A 19,705-nucleotide genomic window follows, 5' to 3' on the forward strand; every position below is an offset into this window, starting at 1 on the left:
TTTTCGTAACATTAATTATATTAGCCATCTGAAGGTGTTGATTTAGTTGGTTAAGTGGAGCTGAAAATAAACGTCGCTTGAAACGTGAATGTATAAATGTATACTTCGATGTTGAAAGATATGTACTATTGAATAATTTTTTTATGGTACAATAACACATGTGAGTATGTTGTGAAAAATGTATTTTTACGCAGTACAATTCATATGAAAAATACGAAGGTAAGAAAATCAAAGTTTAAAAAAAAATCAACTAATAATCCAACGTTCAATTAAGTTTCCTCCAGGTATTTTTATGTTTTTCGCTTTTTTTTCATTTTTTATTATTATTATCAATAGGTACAATACACACGCGAAGCAATGAGCAAACAAGAAAATAAACACATGAATAAATGGAAAGGGGGAGTATTAAGCATATGAGAGAAAGACAGACATGTAGTTATAACGACAGTTGTAATCAAGCCGCACAGTAAGATTATTCTTTTTTTTTCTTCAACGATTTTAATCACTTATTTATTTATTATTATAATTACTTTTATCGACAAAATCGTTACACGTTTAGGTTATTTCGGGCCCTCGGCCGACAATACACATCGCCCAGCTCACTTTACTTTTTTTGTTTTCTTTTTTTGCAAGATTCAACAAGCAACTGGTAAATATTACAAGTTAGGGTAATAATTAGCATAGTTATAGGGTAGTTACAATAAGTAATTCGTGGGTGATTTTTTCCTCTATTTTTCTCGCAGCGAAAATACAGTAAGTAGTCAAAGCCAAGCGAGCGATCGCAACGTTCTCGAAATGTCGTCGTGCATATTTTCATAAAAATACGGCAGTGTAAAGACAAATAACCAATAGAGTCGCCACTGGAATGCTGGAATATTTTGTGACGGCGATGATTACAATTAACGCAGAGCTTTGCGAGCGGAAGCTCGAAAACGGAGGGCGATATGTACTTGAAAAATTTTGTCGCAACAGCGCGTTTGATTAAAAATATCAAAGCTCTCTCGTCTTGCGTCCTTTTTTTCCTCGGTTTTCCCGTTTCGTCGCTCGCTCGCTGGTTTCGACTCTCGCTTCCACACCCAGAGGTATGTGCGTGTGTATGGTAATATGTGCGTTTGTCGTCTTTTTCTTCCCCAAGTTTGCTTCCGTACAGTATATATGAGCATTTTCAATGTGATAATCTCTTTTACGTTTGGAGAGAAAAAATTTTGATTTGTGTAAAAACCTCAGGAAATCCTCTCCGCCAATCCCCTGCCAATCGCTTTCCATCGTAAATTTATGATTTTTTTTTCTACAAAAATTTATCCTATCATATTGTTACAGAAAATTATTCAGTGGTTCATTTTTTTCTCGGACACATCATCGATTTGAAGGGACGCGGTAAATTTATAAAAGTTTTACATTACGTGATTTCATTGTACGGAAAATTGGAACACATGATCGCATTACATGATCACACTGGGATCGAGCTTTTTTATTTATATTGTATGTTTATGTAATCAGATTTGGATATGAGTAATTTTTGAACATTTAAAGATTTTTTTTTTTTCACAAATATGAATCATTATCTAATAGTACTGGACCTTTTTTTTCATTTCCATACTTATAACTTTCAGCAAAATTTTGGGAAAAACTAATGCATTGGAAAGAGAAAAAATTTATAAATTCAGAAGCAGAAAGGGTTGGAGTACTTTGAGGAAATATTTGATTATGTGGCTAAATACTTTATTCTCAAAAAATATAGTGTACTCATTTCTGCAGAAAAAAGTCTTTTTTTTTTTTTTTTTTTTTTTTTTGAGTACCATTGTACCAGTAGTAATAAAATAAAAATTCCAAAAAAGTACTGATGTATTGCATTAAAAAATTTTATTTCAAAATGTTTGAAAATCTACAAAATACTTGTACCTAAGTGTGTAAGTGATGGTAGTTTTTAGAGTGCATTTACACCATCGGCGTAAAAATTTATTAAAAAAATGCGTCTCCCCTACTCTTGATACAGATCAAATTTTTTTTTTTTTCTGGTCACCAAGTTTAATATGCATATAAAAAAGGATTGTGCCATTTTCCTTCCAATTTATCGCAATCTCTTTGTTATTAGCTTACGTGAAAAAATGTTAGGTATTTTCAAAAAAGGCGCGTCTGAAAAAACATATACGCATTCGGAAAATATTTCGCCCATCCACGTTTATGGGTGCCCATTTTAGTCACTTTTGTCTTTAATTCTTTTACATGCGCGTATATGAGCCATATATTTATTAGACCTCGTAATACCTTATCGCAACTTTTCTGCAGCATCAATAGATACAGTAATAAATAGTACGAAAGACTGTTGTGTATAAATATTATATAAATGTAACTCCAATACACTGAGCAGTCGATGCAGTTATCTATCTATATGGTATACATCAAACGACCCGGAGGATTAACAATATACAGTGGTCGCGAGATCGTACTATGTAGGCCATTGATGTATATTTTTGGTTCGTCGGATGGTGAAAAATCGGTTCGTGAAAAAATTTTCTCACCTCCCTTTTGTTTCATCAAAGTGTACTTTTCATTACAACTATTAGTATGCCATTATCGCTATTTACCTATAAGATTTTTGATAGTTTTGATCATCAGTGCTTTCCACTTTTGCACGAGCGTACACTTTACCTCACAATGCATGTACACTTTGTTTGTATATATATTTGTCACTATAAGTACGAATGTGCGAGCTTATACGAGCCGAGGATCGAAATGAAAGGAAGAGCACCGCGCCAAGGCAGGTAAGGAAAAACAATGTATGGGCTATACTGTTAGAGGTAGACGAGTGTATACGCCGAGGTGTTGGATGGGGGAATAAAAGTGAGAGAAAAATAACTCAGAGGAGGACGAGAACAAGCAACGATGGGTCGGGAAAAGGGGGTCCGAGGAAAAATCAAGCAAAAAGTGCCGAATAAGTGGATACTGGTGTTTTTGTTTTTTTTTGCTCAATTTTCAAAGGAGAAGAGTCTCAAGACATTTGCTTTTTGATTTGCAAAGTGTAAACCTCGGTATATTTGTTCTATTATTATTATTTTTTTTTTTCCTCTCATGCGTCAATAGTGTGTGGTAGCAAAAATTGCTTTCTTCGTGCGTACGTGTGTTTTATCGTGTACGCCGCCGCTTTTGTCCTCCGGACTCGAGGAAAAAAGTGTCGCTGCTGTGAATGCACCCATCCTCCCCCTTCTCCTCTTCCGGAGGCAGCGTTGTGTATTTTTTTATGTATTTTGTAAATCAACATTACTTCTTCGCACGCTATATAGAACCGATGATTTGTGCGCGCGCGAAAAGACAAAAAAAAAAAAAAAAAAAAAAAAAAAAAACAGACGTAGATACTTTTCTCCTCGCGAGTATAAACCTAAAGAGTTGAAGAGTAAAACGACGAAAGCTATGGTGGGGGATTGAATCATGCAGTGGTGAGAGCTACTCCAACACCTGGACGGTCAATGATGGTGTTTTTCTTCCGTAGTGGACCGCACACACAAAGAGGAGGGTGCATAATATGTTATAATATCGGACGCTGCGTGTTAAGGATCGTCAACTCGACTAACGCAACTTAAAAAATTATGTCCACGCAGGCCCGGGCCTTTGTTTGCTTGCTCCGCGAAATCATCGTCTACCGCGTCGTTCGTTTGGTTTCTTGTTTGATTTGTCTGGGTCGTTGGTTTTTTATCGTTGCGCCGGGTCCCCAACTGCAACAAACAGAGAACACAACAATTCGTTAAAACACACATCGTACCGTTATTTTTACCAACATTTATATCGTGTCTTAAAATGCTATCATGTCTAAAACGATGTGACCCGAGTATGTGTATCTGACGCTGCATCATAATATATATAACAGTCGTCCCGTTACCGCCAACACACGTGTCATCGGTATCCCTATACGTAAGTACATCACTTATCTATACTTGTCGCGCACACGTCACGCGTTAACCATCCACCCCGAGTTATATATATATATATATATGCTTCTTAATACCCATTTATTAGCATATTCATCTATATACCTGTGATGTTTTTTTTTTTTTCCTTTAGCGATGGACGTTTTTCATTTACCCGTCCAACCGAGGAAATTATCAAGGCCGATTTATGGCCATTGGTGCATCAATTGTCAGATATCATTGAATTCCAATGCTGAAAGACACTTAAACGGGTGCCAAAGGAAATTGTTCGACTCTTGGTACCTCACGGATGTAGTGCCGATTCGCGTGGTTAGCGCGAAATCGTAACTCAAATGAAAATAGGTAAATACACGAGTACTTGTGACTTGCATGTGCCAGGTAGATTCGACGACAGTTAGCACACTCTAAAAATTATGATTGGATGATCGTGTCGTTTGTAAATGAATAACACAATGTTCGCATCACCAGTTAAGAATGTTGTAGCGATGCACTTGTTTGTCCACTTGGCAATCACGAAACATCTTAATAATACTTTTGTTTCCTATCAACACGTGTCGCGTCAAGTGTACATTTAACATCATATAGTATGCGGATGCTTCATTTGTCTAGTTGAATGTTTTTTTTTTTTTTTTTTAAGATAGCCACTTTATACATGCACATATATTTAACGCACAAAAGAGAGAGAGAGAAGAGAAACGCACACCAGTTATGTACAAGAGCCTGCCGCACGTTGACTTTCTCTCTCGATTATTAATTTATTATCAAATTGCCACACACTCGATAAGTATATCGTCGGGTACATTTTTATTGATACGTCTTTCTCCGTAATACGTATGTCCGACGGGAATGAGCCGACAGACATCAACGCCAGCCGATATTGTATACACATAATGTATCTTTGTTGCATTTTTTTGCAACGTCACGTGTATGCACACACACACACACACAAACACGTCTCGTTATCAAACGGTCATGACTCACCGAGCCAACTGATAACTCAACTCCAAGCAAACCGCGTGAACCGGTCTCTCATTCTTTTTTTTCCAGCCTACACCATCACGAGGAAATTACATTCGTTCCAGCGCATCTATACATAGTGCCACAACGATGAGACGGCGGCTCTCGAAAGCTCTCTCGGACCTGCCGCTGTGCACTAGTATACACTTTATCAAGTACTCGCAAACGCGATGAAGGTGCAATTTCCCGCGGCCTGGATTCTTCATCAAGCGAGCGTGTATATACAACCTAAAACCTATGCAAACGAATGAGGTTGTCTGTATATAGGTTGGCAAGGCGTTTTCCAATAATGGCACGACGCCACGAAATTCTCTTCTTTTGCCGTTTCCAGGTAAGTATAATTTTTCGGAGTGAACAATTTTTTCCAGAGTCCGGGCTGTTGCGGCAGCGGTGAAACTTGTTCGATGAGTATATGAGGGACGTTTATGTAGTCATGAGGTTGTACAAAATTAACAAAAAAAAAAGGCAAAAATCGTTACAATGCGCGTTTTGTCGTTAAAAATTTCAAAATGTTTTCACAGCTGAAAGCGTTTTGCCTATACCGCAGTTACAGAAAATTTAAAAAAAAGTGACGTAGTACTTCACCAGATAAAGTATACATTTCTAGTTCAACAAATTACACCTTGAATAATATATATGATCTTAATTCGATAAATCATTTAACTTGTGAAATAATTTTCCCTTTTTTTCTGGATTCATAAATACATTACCTGCAACTCTATGTTTCTCTCGTTGATGCGGTCTACATCATTATAGGATTATCAGATTTGCGAGGGTCCTCATGCAAATGATTAGCTGCTGTAGCTATACTGAGATGTCCACAGTTATAGATACTTTTGAAATTGTGACTTAATCAACAATGAGATATTTTGGTGCGCTGATTACGAATAAGACCATTAAAACGGTCGAAAAATCATTTTACTTACGTATTGGGGCGTGCCACACGTCACACATTACTACAAAATGTACGCGTACGATTATTTTACAATAAAGATAAATGAGGTTCATTTTTATTTAGTATTGTTAAGTATGATATTTAGAAATACTTTATACAAATACTTTCATGGCCACTTTAGTAATCAGCTGAGTAAAATAGACTAATTTTTAGATGTTTGGAAAAGATTGGGAGTTGTTTGGGTTCATTAAAAACTCATTTGGAAATCATTTTAAATTTCACGGTCGTATGTGTAATCAGTACACCAAAATACTTCTACTCGATGAAGCTTTAATACGATGCATAATCAACATTTCTGCTTGTACTTGTATGCGTATGTAAGCACATCTACAGCAAAACTTCTCTTTCGTGCGTTAATGACCTTCCACACTGACAGAAACGGAATTGAAGATTGTAAAAAGAAAAATCCTACTATAGGAGAACTTAATATTTTCTGATCTCGTAAGCCGTAATTAATTACATCTGTAAGTACAAACTACAACGCAAGACGAGTACAAAGTAATAAAAGCATCAGATAACAGCTTCTCTAAATGTATACGTGCCATTCTTACTATACTATACAAGTATATTTTTGCATATCAACTCAAACACGCGGAAGTCGTTCTGGTGCGGTGTCTTGATGATAACGTGTATTACCCACAATGCATCGCTACTAGAACCATACACGTAATGAATGACACAGGTTGAACTTGGCAAGCAAAACGAGAAGACATTCGTGTCGCTACAGTTTCCAACTTGCGAAATTCACCAGTGGCTTCGGGACATATAGTCACTATCTTTTGACTTTTCTCTGGATTTCGCGAGTATAGGTATCGCGTGAGAGCGTACAATATTGTGTATACGGACGATCAAAGATCTCGCGAACACGCGAACCGAACCCACTCTGTCCTACGAGTTCCCACTGTAGGTGGTGTATAAAACAAAATCTCGATTTCTTTCATCTGCGCCGCATTGGAAACACACCGCTTCATCAGAGTTTTCCTGTTTTCCGTGAGTCCACAAGGTTTTTCACGAGAGGCGCAGTCCTTTCAGATTGAATTGAAGAAGTCCTTACACGTTTTTTATTTCTAGCTTTGGTATATCCCACGGAAGTTTTATCGAATTTTTAAGGATTTTTCATTTGAATCATCGAACGATGACAACTACTTAATAATGAATAAGCATTTAGAATAAAATCTAGAAGACAATGAAATAGATGGCAGCAGGGTCTGCACGCATAAAACAATCACGGTGACTCCTCCTAATGTCCGTACCATTGTAGATTTTACGATTAACTTATTGTTATTACAAATACTAATTACCGTGTGAAAAAAGGTACCACTACTGACAAGGAGACAATACTTTTTTCGTGTTAATGCTTCGTTTTATGAATATGACGTTTTTTTCTATAAGTTCTGACTACGCGTTCATGTACAGAAATAATTAATCCTGCGAGAAATTAATGTAATGGCGGTTTCAAGGTCATATTCATACTTGACGCGGTGACTTCACAACTGATTAGAATCAACACGTTGAATTCTTTATTTCCACTTGAAAGATTAATGGGTCACGCGATGAAGCCAGTTTATTCGAGATTTTATTGACGTGGTTTGTTCGTAGCAGGTAAATTTTTTCAATATGAGTTTGATCAATCATGATTTAAAAAATTTGTTCGTTAAATCGTACTTGAAAAATTAAAGAAAATAAGTGTTTAATAAAAGTTCAGGGATTGTCGAGCGAAGCGCCCTTTAGTATGAAAAAAAGTAAATTAGGAGAATTCGATTTTCTTAGGATCATAACAGTTGATTTTCAGAGAATTTTTCAAAATTCGCCGTATTATTTAAATTGAAAAAAATTGTATGAATTACCTAATAGTTGTGACTTTATGGTTGAATAAAGGTAAAAAAAGTCAATCTCTATTTTAATAAAGTTTACTAAAAGTAACGTATTTTATTGAGCCAAAAAAATTTTCAAAGGGACCTTCGAAATTGTAGTGTCGGATCGATGATCTACATGCACACGACAGTTAGAAAAACATACGTAACTAAGCTCATTAACGTGTCTACTTGGCTTAAGTTTCATCTAGATTTCAAGATCAATGACTAATGTACTTCCCGGTCATTTATTTGTTCTTCAGCGGAAAATAATGAGTTTCCGGGATCAAAATAACTTAAACGCTCGGTCTCATTAGTTTGCATTTTGAATGCGCAATGGAGGACATGGTTGCATTTTTTTCCAACCATTCACCTAAAGCGCCTTGAGAGAAAGAAAAACGTATTCATCCTTAAAAGGAAAAATTGGACGAATCGGAGCGAAAACTCTCGAGAGGGTGCTAAGAGCTAGGATGTGTAAAGTAACAATCACTACTATCCGTAAGAATCGGTCAAACGAGCCGAAACATCCGAGGGCGTAGTTTCTAATATAAGCTCTTTCTTTCTCTCTCTATTTTTTTCTCTTGCAAAACGAGCACGAGTGCCATTCAAGTGGCAACGACTAATAAGACGAAGGAGACCACATCGCCCGGAAGCCCATTTCGCAAGCGCGTCGCTACCGCGCGTTGGCACAATGAACAATAAAAATGGCTCAATTATGGCCGCCGAGACATCGATCCTTTCCTATAGCCAAGTATCATATGGCAGTACAGCGTCCCGAGAGATAAACGTCGACGGAACGAAGGTGACTCCTTGTTGGGAGAGGCCCCTCCGAGTATACCCGTACGTGCGTACTTGCCGATAGGTATATAAACGAATTTGCACCGTCCGAGGCTGAACGGGCCTTCGATGAAAATTTCCAGAGTCGGATATATATATATGCACGCGTGGCCCGAGGTTTCACAAGCGTGCTCATTTGATTTTCTTCTTTGTAGTTCCGTCAATACATGGACAACAATTTTCATCAAAGTGATCGAAAAACCTCTTTTTTTGGATTATTCTGAACAGCCACACTGAGATGGATTTGAGTAATTAACGTCATATGTTAACTATTAACTTAAGTATAATATGGATCCCGAAACCATAGGTATTGTAAAAGTTAAAATATCAATATTTCATTCCAATACTTTGCCATGATAAAAATGATATTTTAAGTGATAAATTGTGAATTTTGTTTACACTTTTGTTACATAAAATAGAGGACTACACGTAATCCTTCTCTCAGTGTTGACATTACGGACTCGTTTCGCGCGCCCAACAATGGCACAAATAATATTCATAGGTATAAACTTTTAAAATTCCTTTTAGGACAAAAAAATCATGATAAATGGGTAAAACATCTTATATCTGATTTCTCCCACAGCACAAACATGTGCACACATCGTTGTTTGGTAGGAAGAGGTCAATTCGGCTAAGCGCTATTCAAGATAACAGATCGGATAGTAAAACAATTTCTCAATATTCGTCAGCAAATACAATTTTTATCATCATTCTAGGAATAATGAATATGCGACAATAGGTTTTGAGATATTGTCCTTTCTGTTGCAACTATTACCTTTGATCGTGCTCAGCCAAATCGACACCTTAATCTTTCCAAGTGATGTCTATTAACTTCAACTTACAGCTTTTGCATAGTTGTATTTTTCTATACTTACATTAATAATGAAATCTTGTATTGATGGCAATAAGTTGAAGTGTGTAAGTTTTAATATTACCAAGTGTGCCAAAATATTGCTTCCGCATTGAATTATTTTCTAATTGGCTGCCCTGAAAAAAGCTGCATCGCGTGGCACATCAATCTTTCAAGAAAGAGCTTTCAGGTATGTTGAAAAAAAATAAGTAAAACCTTCAGATTTTTATTCTTTCAAATATATTTCGACATTTTCTTCCATCAGTAAAATAAACATAATCATGCGATCATTCAAAATCAGAGAAGTACTAAACTTGGTAACAGAATTCACATTCAATGTATGTATATATAAGAGTTGTTTTATGCGTATCATATAAATAAAAAAAAGTAACAGCCGGATATTTTTGTTGTTTTTTTTCGCAAAATTCGAAACTTTATTATAAATGCATTCAATTAAAGTCCAAAGTTAAACGCTTTGAGAAGCGCAACTTCAAAAGACATCTCTTCAGGCATTACATGTACATGTTTTTAAAATAATAATCAAATTCACATCTATATATATATTTATAAATACATATAGACAGACAGAGAGAGAAAGAGAAATAGAGTAACAGCAACATTTTCTAAACTCATATTTAGCACGCCAAAATTATAAATTAAAGAGATAGAAAAAAAAAAAATTTGCACACACGCGTTCGCTGTTTGTGCGACCCATGAAATTTTTTTTTCTTTTTTTTTCCTTCTTGTTCATCAAATCGAATCACAATCGCATAATGAAAAAGGCAAAAGTAAAATAAAGTTATAATATTAGTAATAATAATAATAATAAAAAAAAAAAAAAAGAATTGTTGCGCCAGGCATTTTAGAGCACACTAAAATCCAACGGTCTCTCATTTTGCATGGGTGTCGATAAAGAATGTTTCTTCTTTATTTTCCTGCGAGCGTGCGTGTTTAATTCATTATATCCTTGAAACATATCCATATTGTCCACACGTCCCCAGCGCACTCATCAGAGTCCGTATATAGATTCAATCGAAAGAGAACCGAGAATTACGCATTAGGGCATCTCTCCTCGGTTTTCGTGACGGTATAGTATGCAATGAGCGCCAGCGTTCTCTTCTCATTGGCTCGTGTGCACCTCTCACTGCAGGATTTCATTGTACGAGTTGTTGTAAAATAAAAAATAAAATAAAATAAAATATAAAAAAATCCAGAAATGTATGTAAAAAAAAGAGGGAAAAAAAAAATTTAAAAAAAAAAAGCCAAGGTATGGGTCAGAAGATAAGATCGACAGGTACGTCGAGCTAAAAATTTGAGAGGATAATGATGAAAAATTAAAAAAGGAAGAGAAGTGCACGCGAGAAAAGATGAGCTGTCTGTGTGGATTGTGTTGTTTGTTTGATGTATTTATTATGAGTAAGTGAACGAGCGCGCGTGGATAGTGGTGATGGCGAGACGTTGGTGTTGGCGTCGCGGTGACGATAGATGAGAAACTGACCTAATAGCCGCAGGTTACGAGGTAGTCGCCCAATTTTTCGACAATGCTGGCGGCCTGCTGTGGTTGTACCGGCTCTTCGTAGAGTGACACGACGACCGCCTGCTGCGTTTTCACGCAGTGCACGCCGGTCTTATCCTTTTTTGCCCTTATCACTTTGTTATCGATACATGACAGATAGTAATACTTTTTACCCGCCAGAGTCACCCCTCGTGACACTATGGTCGTTTTTTCTGGCTGTTCGAAGTTGTCAACGATAAATTTGATCTCTTCTTTGCTCACCTGAAATAATACAAAGAGAAAACGTAAGGCACGTGCAATATATTACTTTCCTATGCATTGTATTCGATATTTTATGTACTATACATGGGTATAACAGGTTTTTTTTTGCGTGTGCTTGAACAAATAATTTTGACATGATTGATTAAAATTACAATAAATTGACAAATGGTAACATCGCATAAGCAATATATTATAATGAACATTTTCTTCTCTGTGCACAAATACGTTGACTTAGCTTGCAAATGAGTTTTATTGAGAAATTGCAGTAAAAAATACAACCGAAAAATTGTATTGCATACTTTTCAACGATATTTAGCACGTTATCCATTTTTTAACACAACTCCTACTTTTAAAAATAATGATATTGTCAGATTAGATTAGAATTTATCAGTTCCGTCTTGATAATAAATTAGACGACCTCGAAGACGACGAATCTTGGCTAATGGGCCGTGAAATAGATCGAGACACTTTGGGTTGTGTTGTTAAATAAGTGAGCTTCCCGTTTGCTTCTTATACTTTATGGTAAAAAAATAGATATTAGAAAAGAGATGACTGTATAATAAATCGATCTACGATTGAAAAACGAAAGGAAAGATTTTTAGGATAAATGAAAAAAAAGGTTGTGCGCTATTTGAAAACTATTTTTCGTAGTTTTACAAACTTTAGAATAATCATGAATATTGATATTGATCTTGTAGTACATAAATACATACATACGATCGTGCGACGCATTTGCAACAGTCAAGTGTCAGAGTCGAAGCGCTAATTCACTTGACTATATAGCGTCTGCTACAGTAATACACTGTAATTCTTGACCTAACCGAACTCATGTATATGTAACAACTTTGAATTCATTATACCCAATTAGAATTTTTTTTCTTCTTAGATTAGAGAGCCGTTCCTTGTATTCAATAAATCAGCATAGGCAGTATAATTAATATGGTAGAGGATAAATACGAGCTACAACATTATTGGTGTCCTTGAATACCATCGATTAACTATTAATGATAATGGGTACTAAAAAATTTGCATCACATAATCTAATTATCAATTGTTGACAACACAAAATTTTATTGATTTGGTTATAAAATCGTGTGTTGAAATAAATTTTTAATAATTTTACTACATCAATAATTTAAAAAAATATATATTTGTATGAATCAGTTTCAACTTAACACTTTTAAAAATTATGGCTTTTCTCAAGTGTGATTTTTTCTAAAATAAGACAGCCTAGATCATTGTTACGATATTCAATTGTTACGATAAATATTTCTGATTTAACTACCCGAATTAATAATCTTACATGATTTTTACAGTTGTTACTATCAATTGCCCAACATCAAGTCATTTTTATTCAGACATTTTGTTGGCTACGGGTCCATCATCGGAACTGATAATCATATCAATGTCATGTGCCAGACTACTTTCTTGCATTGGAATTATTGCTACTATATATTTTTTTTCTTTGTAAAAATCAGATCACAGTGATACTTTACGAAAAATTTGATAATCACTACATGAATTCCACGACATCTAGATGGCTTGGGGTATTATCTGCCCTAAGAAAATAAATATTTTTTTAATAAGTTATAGGATAAATCTTTTAAAAATTATTTATGTTACATATCTTCAATTATGCGTATCGTCATTACTTCAAAAGTAGTTAGATAATCCCAAAAACAAAAATTAGACTTCCTTGCTATTATCTGCGCATGCGCAGAGAACGGCAGATCGCTTTTCTCTCAATTTTCTCAATATCTTAGTCAATAGATTATTTCAATAATATCAATAGATGTCTTGTAGTGTATGAATTTTATTGTTTAAGATCCATCGGGTACTTCCGGAGTTATTGTTTAATTTCTTGACAATTTCCACAAGTCTACGTGTTAGATGAACTAAACCACGATTATCAACGATCTTTCGAAAGTACTGTACATTGCAGAGTTCAAATCATTCGAAGTGCAAAATAATCATTTCGCAAACAATCATTCCAAGCTACATGCATACGGAACGCCTTTAATTCCAGAAATCAACATTGGGTTATCAGTCAAAGTGCAAGCTATCAGTCTCTTCTTTTTTCCCCCTCGGTACATAATCTCCAGCTGGTTGACGTTTCAATTTACACCCACGTGACAGTAATATATAAATATACCTAAGCTCATGCACCGCATCGGACGATAATGCAATCGAGGACGCGAATGCATGACAGCGTTGCGGTTCAACGAAGCAACTAATATCGCGTACAATGCGAGGGGAAAAAAAAAACGAGACTAAAGGGAGAGCAAACTCTTGAGGTATAAGTGTATCGATTTACACCCATGCAATCACTCCCTACGAGGCCTATAATCCGTACAAGAGAGAACATTGGCGTTGAGCGAACCCGAGAGGAGGATATCGCGTTTAGTAGTATGAGTCACTGCTATACAACTCGGGTCTCTTTTGGCGCGGGACAATGGCTCGTGATGTGCCTGTACTATAATACTTGTGCCGAGAGATTTAGTATGTGAGCGCGGATGAATCAGTCCTGCAGAGGAAGAAACGCGTCTTACGCACTTGGTCGCGTCGAGTATGATGTAGGTATATTTACTAGGCGGACTGTGTACATTTGGCTCGAAAATCTTGACCGACAGTGCACACCGTGATTTAGCATTTTAAGATGGAACTTCAAGACCTGCCAACGAAAAACTGAGAGAGTTGATTACGTGAATTAACAGCCAATGAAAAATTTTCATTTAGTTCGATTCATAGCTAATTTAATTTTTTTTTTTTTTTTTTAAGAAAAAAATTGATGTGCTAGCAGGCGATTACCAATAATTGAGAAAGATTCCTCTACGAGCTTTAACTGTACATGGATTTTGCGAATCGTTACTAGTAAGCAGATTAGACGCACCGCCGAGCACGCAATAATCATCATTATCATCGTTTTCGTTCGATGGTTTGGAAAGTTGGTGATTTACACGTTACAGGAACTCGTGTGATGATATATATAAATGCACATCAGCGCTGAATAATGAAAACAAGCTTTCTTTTGTTGGCGTTTCTTTCACCACCTTCCATTTCGTTCGTTACTAATATTACAGTCGAACGCGTCGCGTGATCGTATACTATAGGTTAAGATAAAACCATTGATGTGTAATTGCCTCGTTTGGGTTGTTAACGCGGCACGTGTAGTTTGCGTGAGAATTTCATTGAAAAATGAACGAGGATTGTTATTACGTTTTTTTACGCTTTCTAATCAGCTCTGGTGTGTATTGTATCAGTCCGACAACACGTTGTAGTGGAAAGTCACTGATAATCGGTATTCGTCGAAATGGGCATAAATATGTATGAAATTCTACGTTTTGATAATTGGTTATCTTCAAATTAAACGGTAGTAGTGACAGTTGGATAGTATTTGACCATTTACGTATAATCGACATTTTAAAAGCTACGATACAAAGTGATGGTTGTAGATACTCGCACAAGCGACAACAAAGTAATTTAATCGGGCATTGACCTTGAAAATGAGAGAGATATATAAACTCGTGTGTTATCCGTTCACAACTGTACTTCTCGATACAAAAACAATTCGAAATTTTGAAAAAGCGTTGTCTACGTAAGCACTCGAAAAATTATAAATACACCATGTTCGACTAACGAAGCGAATCGAAGTTTAAGACAGAAAATTCATTTGATTTGAGATATAAAAAACTTTTAAGCTGTAAAAACAGAAAAATTCACATGAAATGTTTATATTACCATTGACATGTATCTAGACGAAAATCCAATAAATTTTATGGCATACGATATAAATTTTAAATTGTCTTTAACCGTACTATTGATAATTCACCTTAAGCATCATGAGATATAAAACACACACGTGTATCTTAAATAACAATTTGTTTTTTATAATATTTTATCAGCGTTTTTGCTTTCACGAAATAACAATATATGAAATGAAACACACTTTTACAAAATATACTCAGAAGTCAGCGCTTATCTCAGCAACAGATAGGTACACACATATTTTCATTTGTCATTATAATCTTGGAATACTTATTCGCAACGAACGTAAAAAAAACACTTATCGCAGTGAAATTTGCAATTAAAAAGTGACGATCCTGCCTTGTTAGACCAGTGCACACATGAGCTACTATACCACCATCAGCTGCAGTGCGGGGTCGCTGCCCCACCGCCACCCGGCTGGTCAACAACGCCATTTTGGCAGGCATGTAAATAAGCAAAAAAAGCATACATGTAAGCACACAAACACACGGGCGCGAACAATACATCAGAGACATCAGCAGAAAAGTCCACGCGCACATGTAGTTTTGCGTATTCTGCACATCTGTGCGCTGCTGTATCACATCATCTAACGTATATAATATTATGTACTCTGGTGTGTAGTGGCGAATTTTATATACTTACCGAGTATACCTATATAATTTAGTGTAAATTTATACTGCACGTATGAAGTATGTATATATTTCACACACATGACGGGTATTAAAAAGATGTGAATGCACGCGAATCGAAGGAAGGAGGGAGGTGCGATGGCACAGTAAGAGATGGGTGCAATGGTCTATTGTATACATTGTATTTATAATAAGGATACGAGGAAAGCGCAGTGGCACAATGGCTCAAGGAGGAGATTAAGGAAGGAAGAGAGAAAAAGGATGAGGGGAGAAGGAGGCTCATCCGCGATGCGTTTTACGCGACTTTAATAGTTCTCATCTTTCTCCTTCTCTCTCTTTTTGCTCTTGGGACTCGAAAAGCAGGTTATATCGTACGAACCGAGAGAAAGTTTGCGTGCACAAATACATCACGAGCATTTTATGCTGGTACATCTGCCAAAAAAGCGAGCACTGCATAAAGCGTAAGTTTTTATTGTTTGTTTTTTTTCAACATAACGCAAATAACCGTCAAAGCCCGTTTAACGTGGATAATTGCGGATTACGATGTTGGAGCAGCCGTATGCAAGTCGGAAGACGCGTGCCATTGTCGACAATTTGAGAAAATTGGTCAGTAGCTGCTGCTGCTGCTGCTCATGCACTAATGAACCTTCAAAGCTCTCTCTCGCACGCAAGCGTAATTAGCATTTAACTGTATATAACATGGTCCCTGGAGTTTGTTGGGCGACTTGAAATTATACGATTTCGCGGTGCCGTTTTATAATTTGGGGACGCATTTAGGCGGCAGACTAAGTTTTGCACGGTTTTGCAAGAGTCGAAAGAAGACGACTATGGTGCAACAACGGGTCGCATGTGGTATATTCTTTTGAAAAATTTTCTTCGTTCAATGAATTATAAGATATTTAATGTGGCTAATAACACCTCGGGAGCGCTTGTTCCTCGGCTTTTTTCCGTTGCCCGCGTCTAACGTACCCGTCCGACCGGCGGAAGAGAAGAAGATAACGAAAAGAGAGGCTGAACAAGCAGGGCCGTGCTATTTTCGGCGCGCTCCGGTATCATCTGTTATTTGTTTCGGCCACCGCCTCCTCTTGTCTTCCTTTATCATCGCATGATACTTTCTTTTCACGCACTGCAAAAGTTGGAAACATCCCATTATAACGAAGAAAAAAAACCACCGTTATTGTTTGTCCCTTCGCGGTTGCGTTATATAAAAAAAAAAAAAAAAAAAACTTAGTACTCCTGTGTGGCAAAGCCCCGGCGAGGTTCGCAAGAAAGACCGACGCGCGCCCCGCCACACCCTGAAAATTCGCCCACTGTCTTTTACGTAGGCGCGTGTCTGCGCTGACGACATCAACCCTCTTGTGCCTTACGTACAACACGTAATTTCCGCGTTTACACCACGCAAAACTTCGTTCCCATTGTTGTTGTTGTTTTTTTAGATGTCACCCAACAATTGTTACACCCGAGAAAATGTACAGGTTATACAGTGACAACGGTGCAAAGATGCGTGCATGCTCGCCGGCTTTATATACACACGAGGAAAGGCGAGGAAACGTTGACAGATCGATACGATTGTATATCTACATGATTGTATATATATGTACATGAGAATGCACGAGTGCGAGCTGACGCGAAATCACAGGGAAGAGACACGATCCAAGCACTTATACGCTCACCCAACTTGCAGTAAAGTTGTAAGGGCATTACGGAGTGTGAGCGCGCCCACGTATTTAAATTGTATACCTGTACATGTGTATGTTTGCACACACACAGAGAGAAAGAGAGATACTGTAATCGAACGAAGAACGAAATCGGCTAGGGAAGTAATTATATTCGTACTTTAGTCCAGCTGGCGATGGAAACGGAAATGATATTTGAAAGAAGCAAGAACGTATTCATGAAGCACATAAAAGCTAAGCGAAAAGTAACCGAGTACTACTTACACGGTGAAAGGGAGAGGAGATGGAGAATGATGGCACGGCGAAGTTTTCGCACACTCGCGGAGCGACGTGATCGTCATTCTACGTGGCACCAGAACTTCATTCCGATAGACATATATCCGCCACCGGCAAGGACACAGCCGCGGAGAACCCGAAAAGCCAAGCAAAAAAGGAAAAAAAAAAAAAAAAAAACGGAGAAAGAGAGAAAGAGAGGAGCAATACCTATCGTCGGCCGGACACCAACAGCAGCAGCGTATACCTACAGTACCCGGTGCTTTTCGAAAGTTTTTTACGCCCAGAGAGAGGTTAACGTCTCTCTCTCTCTCTCTCTTTTTTTTGGTCTGACCCTCTCAACGAAGACTACCAGCTCGCATCGACCGAGGATGCATCGGGACCTTTTATCTCTCGGTGCTCGACTCAAACGCATAAAAAACATTTACATGCACACAACTTTCCTCTCCACTTGTAAGTGCGTGTTGCTATACACACTCTCGGTTTCTTGTTCGCTTTTCTGCTCCGTTCGGTCGCCGTCGAATCTAAGCGTCGGCGACTGGAAGTACGTATAACCTCTTTGTGCCATCACGTTCCAACTGACCCGACGCACACAGAGAAACGACGAGATGACAACAGGGGAATCACGAAAGCAGCATAATAGCGAATCGGAAATAAGCATAGCACGGAGATGATCACTTGGAAGCTGCACGGCTTCGAGAACGAAACGGCGATAGCGAGATTTGTAAGGTTAGGGCGGCCAGTCGGAACCGTGGACCGGCCGTTGGGGGAGGCAAGGGGAGGGGTTGCACGGACAATTCGAGGAGGAATGTCGAGGCAAGGTGACGTAGCCGCGGGTGGTACTTACATCGAAGCCCTCGGATTTCGCCCAGACGTTGCCGTCGTGTCCAGCGATGACTGCTTTGGTTATGCATTTCGTGGCGAGCAGCTGCTTGTCGACGTAATCCTGCCAGCTCATGTTGGCGCTTTAGTATGAATGTACCTTCTCTGTATGTATGTGGCCTCGCTGATACTCGCAGCGAACAACTGCCCGACTGCTTCTTTTCCTCTTTCTCTTTCTTTTTCACTTTCGAGTTCCGAGCTCACAGGCCAATACCGCTGCTCGGTGTATCTGTGCGTCTCTCAATACACGGATGTACAGAAAGAACTACTTTTGTGCGAGCTTAACACGCGCTGTTCGTGGTTCGTCCACTACCTAACAGCCACTGTTCTCTTCTGCCTCCGAACCACTCCGAACTGACCTGCGGGGGTGCGGACAGAGGGGCAGAGGGGGAGGAAAGACGCGTCGTTCGTGAACGTATACCCTTTGACGACGATGCCGAGAGCTGCGAGCGGCCAGTCACGACGACACGAATAATAAAACTGACGATGCTCGAGGTGACACTTTTACCAATGCGGCTTCAATCGAACTTCACATGCACTTTCGAGAGCTGGACAAACAAAAAAGCGCCGTGCTTTCGTGTACAGAATAGGAACGAAACCTCACAGCTCAGCCTCACAGCCGATCAACTCGATCGTTTTACGACCACACCACTAACAACTGTGCACACACCACTATATTGCTGCCTTGTGTGGTCTTACTAATGGTACTCGCTCAACTGCTCCTGTGCTACTTATAGTATATACTCCTTTTGCTCCCCTCTCCCAGCCTGCCGGAGACCTTACACACGAAACCCCGCAATAGAATGGTTGGCTTTGCGCGCCACCATCCGGACCCCGCTGATAAGCACTCTAGTTCCGGATGGGCTCGCACGAGTGCAAGCGAGAGGGAAAATTGTCCCCCCACGTATACGGGAGCGCCATTACCAGCTTCGGCGCATCACCAGATGATGAGGCACCGCGACTCGCGTGTCCCGTTGGCTCGTTCCAACGACGTCCGGGATGTATCATCCAGTGGAAGGCGAGGACTCGCTGGCTGTTTTGCCTGTGTTGCGAATCGCGAAAATCGGGGTTGAGGACGTTGATTTTACTCTTCGAAATGAAAAACCGACCGTGGTTTATTTATAATATCTACTTATGCAAGAATGTACGTTTATTTTTCAGTACAATTTGTGACTCGAATTCATTATGAATACGCGATACCTACATGGCTGTGTAAAAATATTCCATCATGATTAAACGATCCTGTTACTTGAACGTTTGAAACT

General features: G+C 38.3%; 1 protein-coding gene across 2 annotated transcripts; it reads right to left on the minus strand.

The window, feature by feature from the left end:
* Window positions 1–1,984: 1,984 nt before the first annotated feature.
* chic (profilin chickadee) lies at window positions 1,985–19,188 on the minus strand. 2 transcript variants are annotated; one of them, XM_089592667.1, is made up of 3 exons: window positions 18,406–19,188; window positions 10,937–11,215; window positions 1,985–3,713 (listed from the first exon to the last, which is right to left on the minus strand). In XM_089592667.1, exons 1-2 carry the CDS (start codon window positions 18,514–18,516, stop codon window positions 10,937–10,939), a joined length of 390 nt encoding a protein of 129 aa, XP_089448793.1. In that variant the 5' UTR covers window positions 18,517–19,188; the 3' UTR covers window positions 1,985–3,713. The 2 variants fall into 2 exon arrangements, with proteins under 2 accessions (XP_089448793.1, XP_014206084.2); XM_014350598.3 differs by lacking the exon at window positions 1,985–3,713 and adding an exon at window positions 9,079–10,582 and having other exon boundaries at window positions 18,406–19,187.
* Between the last annotated feature and the right edge of the window lie 517 nt (window positions 19,189–19,705).

Source organism: Copidosoma floridanum, unplaced genomic scaffold, assembly GCF_036245765.1.
Source record: "Copidosoma floridanum isolate Cflo_tuat_1 unplaced genomic scaffold, Cflo_Japanese_pri ptg000019l, whole genome shotgun sequence".
NCBI lineage: Eukaryota > Metazoa > Arthropoda > Insecta > Hymenoptera > Encyrtidae > Copidosoma > Copidosoma floridanum.

Bases quoted from the DNA above. Each gene is read 5' to 3' on its own strand.
- chic (XM_089592667.1), bottom strand. From the start codon at position 18,516: ATGAGCTGGCAGGATTACGTCGACAAGCAGCTGCTCGCCACGAAATGC. The intron at 11,216-18,405 runs GTAAGTACCACC...GTATTATTTCAG, and splicing joins CGAAATCCGAGGGCTTCGAT to GTGAGCAAAGAAGAGATCAA.